The sequence below is a fragment of the Lepisma saccharinum genome, unplaced genomic scaffold, assembly GCF_977018435.1.
Source record: "Lepisma saccharinum unplaced genomic scaffold, izLepSacc3.1 HAP1_SCAFFOLD_1006, whole genome shotgun sequence".
Lineage (NCBI taxonomy): Eukaryota > Metazoa > Arthropoda > Insecta > Zygentoma > Lepismatidae > Lepisma > Lepisma saccharinum.
In genome coordinates this window covers 29,337-33,045 of record NW_028143656.1, presented here as the reverse complement: position 1 = coordinate 33,045, position 3,709 = coordinate 29,337, and the positions used below count along the sequence as shown (strand labels likewise).

General features: G+C 37.8%; 1 protein-coding gene across 1 annotated transcript; it reads left to right on the top strand.

Moving 5' to 3' along the window:
• Positions 1-267: 267 nt before the first annotated feature.
• Positions 268-3,157, top strand: LOC145983465 (uncharacterized; the record flags this gene model as incomplete). Its single annotated transcript, XM_083116571.1, has 3 exons — positions 268-304; positions 1,366-1,563; positions 2,521-3,157. Coding segments are annotated over exons 1-3 (872 nt in total), but the record flags the coding sequence as incomplete, so codon positions are not given.
• Between the last annotated feature and the right edge of the window lie 552 nt (positions 3,158-3,709).

The window sequence follows — 3,709 nt, the reverse complement described above, 5'->3', positions numbered from 1 at the left end:
TCTGCGCATATCGGGACTTAACTTGTCAGGCTATAGTAGTAATGTAATAGAGGGTTCCGGGCTCGATACCCATTAGAGGTACATTGTACAGTGGTTCGGATTCCACTTTATACCTAAGGCCAAGTCGCGATTAGTCTGTCTGAACATAAAGCGTACTTAAAAGAAAAACAAAAAAAAATATTACTTCCTCAAATTATTTTCTTGGTTGTCGTAGATATGGCAACCTAATGACGCTTTGGTAGATAGGTGGGGACTCCTTCTAGCTCGATGGCGTGCACAGGATTTTCGAAATGGAGGGAGTTCAGTATGTTTTTAGTATACATATCTCATTTTGCCATCTTTTCCTGCCTTTGACGTCCTTTTTTAAGGAATACTGGGCCAAAGGGGGCGGGTTATGTCCCCACAAACTCCCCTTGCGTACGCCACTGCTCTTGCTGCTGTCGTGAGAAGGATGAAGAAAGACGTGCAGTATAAGTTGGAGAAGAACACAAATAGCCTATGTCATTCAATAACGTGCACACTGTGAGGAATTAAGAGATATATCCACTAACCCTTCTTGACCAACCTTTTATTTAATAAAAAGAGAAAGAATATCAAGTGCAGGAAACTATGGCAAAATAAAAGATTGGCTTTGAAATAATACGTAAAAGAAAAAACTTACTAAATTCTTGGAAATCCCACTGATTTTGTGGTATGTCATCTGGTGAAGGATTCAGACTTTATTGCACACCAAGACTAATGGTTATACTGTACACCTAGGTTTATAATTCGTGGGTCGGTTCAGTAAAAATAAAAACTTTCCCCCTTCCGTAATTTTCCAATCTGCAACTCAAATGAAGGATTGTTTATTATTATAACTGCATTTCCTCAATTGCAATTATTAGACACTAAACAATATCGAAATCATTGTTTTAATTGTTGTTTCAAGTCCACTTTATACACAGCTATAATAATCGGGACTGGACCTTAAGTTTAAAGTGGGATCTAAATCGTTGTGTATCGAACCCGGGACCCCTTGATTACAAGGCGACGATGTTACCACTACGCCATCAGGAAGGCCAATTTCGAAATTATTGATAACAAGTGTAACAATAAAAGATCCTGTTCGAACATTTTGAAATTATCATCATGTGTAATAAGAACATCTCCGTTCTCACATTTATATCAGATTTATGCCCTGAATCATTCTATTCTCTTACGTCTTAAAATTTTGAATCAGTTTAATTATGACTATAAATGCATTGTAATGTTCAAGGCAAAAGGCTACGTAAATAAGTGTCGTAAGAAAGACTAAATAGTATCTTAGATAAAAGTTTGTTTTTAGGAGTGCTGTACTTGATTTATGTTGTTCTGTCTTATTTGTAGGGCGTGAACAGTTGATAATGCATGCAGCACTACTTCTGAATGCACTTTGCATTGTTCTATCATGGGTGAAATCATCACCGAACTTCACAGAGACTCCAGAAAGCAAACTGGAGTTCCTTTTGAAAAATATCCTGTTGAATTTCGAAGACGAATCTTGCATGAATATTTATGAGGAGCCATTGTCTCAACCAGGAAGAAGTATGAACATCGTCAAAGATCTGAACCCGTGGATACCACTTACATACACGATTGGAAACTCTTCGAAAGAAATGTTTGTAGATGGTTTAAATAACGGCTGTTCCACATTTATTCTTCTAGTTAAGAATATACTAGAAACATTTACAAACATATACAGAGCTAGTATAGTGTCGGTTGTAAGTAAATTAAGAAGATATATTGTGATATATAATGGAGATCCAAATATCTTCTTACGCCATTCATTGATGCAAGTGTTCCCACTTGTTTATATTATATCTCCAGTGAATATTGATGAAGTAAGGAACAATTCAAATTATAGTGCTTCCTTCTATAACATAGGACATTTTCCAAAGGCTGACAAGTTAATATTACGTGATCCGTTGAAGGATCACATGTCTAACAGAGCACTTTGGTTAAAGGATAATAAGGTTTGGAATTTAAATAATATTTGTTTGAGTATGATTTTCAAACCCAATTATCCATCCACATTTGTTACTAACATTGGATATGATGGAAGTGATTACCGTATAATAGAAGAATTCTTAAAAAATCGAAAAATAAAGTGGAATGTACATGTGACAAATTCCTCTTGGGGAGATCCTTCAGATAATGAAACATCTAATTCTTATATTGGCCAGGTAATGAGCCTCAAGTACCAAGTTGCAGTCCCTGGAGTTTTCATTACAAAATCACGTTATAAGAAATGTGACATTAGTAGCTCCTACAGAGTTTCCAGTGTTCATTTTCTAACACCGAAACCAAGACGTATAGTTTCTCTCTGGACAATATTTACTCCTTTAAGCAATTTGACATGGCTATGTATTGTTCTATTTATTTTCACGTCTTCTGCCTTGTTGCTATTGTTTTCTCGGTCTCATGAATTCATTCATGGTAAGAGCAGTAATCCGTGGGTACATTGGAGCTATTCATTCATAAGTTGTATTAAAATCATGATAGGTGTTGGAGTACCTGATCCAAGGAATTTTGGTGTGGCATATTTGATAATTTGTTTGTTCATATTGTCTACTATATTCATTACTGCATACAACTGCAATCTGGTCTCACACTTAACTCTGCCAATTTATGAAAAACCAATAGACACTCTGGAAGACTTTGCCAACTCTAAATTAAAATGGGTAACTAAATATCAAGGAGCAGTATTAAGGTCATTTAAAGGGGCGACAGACCCAGTGCTAATTGCAATAAGCAAGCGGTACTTTGTTGTGGAGGACGACAAAGAACTGAACGCAATTGCGAAATCAGGTAAGGTTGCAGTTTGGGCTCAGAAGCTTCAGTCCGGTCACCTCAGTGACATAGACTATCTGCAGTCAGACTCAGTGCAGGGACTCTACATGATGAAAGAAAGCGCATTCTATTTTCACACTGGCTTTCCATTTCCGAAAGGATCTCCATTAACCGTGTTATTAAATTCCTTCATTGGTTTGTTGCGAGATTCTGGTTTACTAACCAAGTGGGAGGACGACGCAATTGTTCAAGGATCTCGAAAGTTTTCGGTAGCAACGAATTATGAGTGGGGACAGGAAGAACTATTGCGCCCTCTTACAGTGAAAGATGTTGGAGGATCATTCTTAGTGTTAGTAATTGGGATTCTTGCTTCAGTCATTGTCTTTCTCTATGACGTTCTTAATAACCATTTAAAAAGCCCACTAACTTTTAGTGATGAAATTAAGGCATCGAAGTAGATTAAAGGACCAAATCCTTGGAAGAATTTTAAATATAATTTTTCTCTCACTATTTTGTAGAGGAAAGCATCACTTCGCTCAGTGGCGGCGATTAAGTTCCAAAACTGGGAGAAGGGAGAAAGGTGTCAAAACTAGGGGGGGCAAGACCAGTTTACTTCCCTTTGGTACACAAGGTTTAGCATAGTGCGGGGGCAAAAGTGCACGCCCTCCCTAATTGCCACCACTGACTTCGCTTTTACTAGCTTGTGAAGGGGCATGCCAAGTGAAGTAGGCCTATCATTAGTGTACGATTTGGTATAACGACGCATTCCAGCATGCGACTAGAAGACACTTGAAGTTCCGAAAAATATATGAACATTAGATATTGTACTTATTCTCACTCATAGGGATGTGGCCTCCCCGTTGGCGCAGTGGTAGCGTCGTCGCCTTGTAATCAAGGGGTC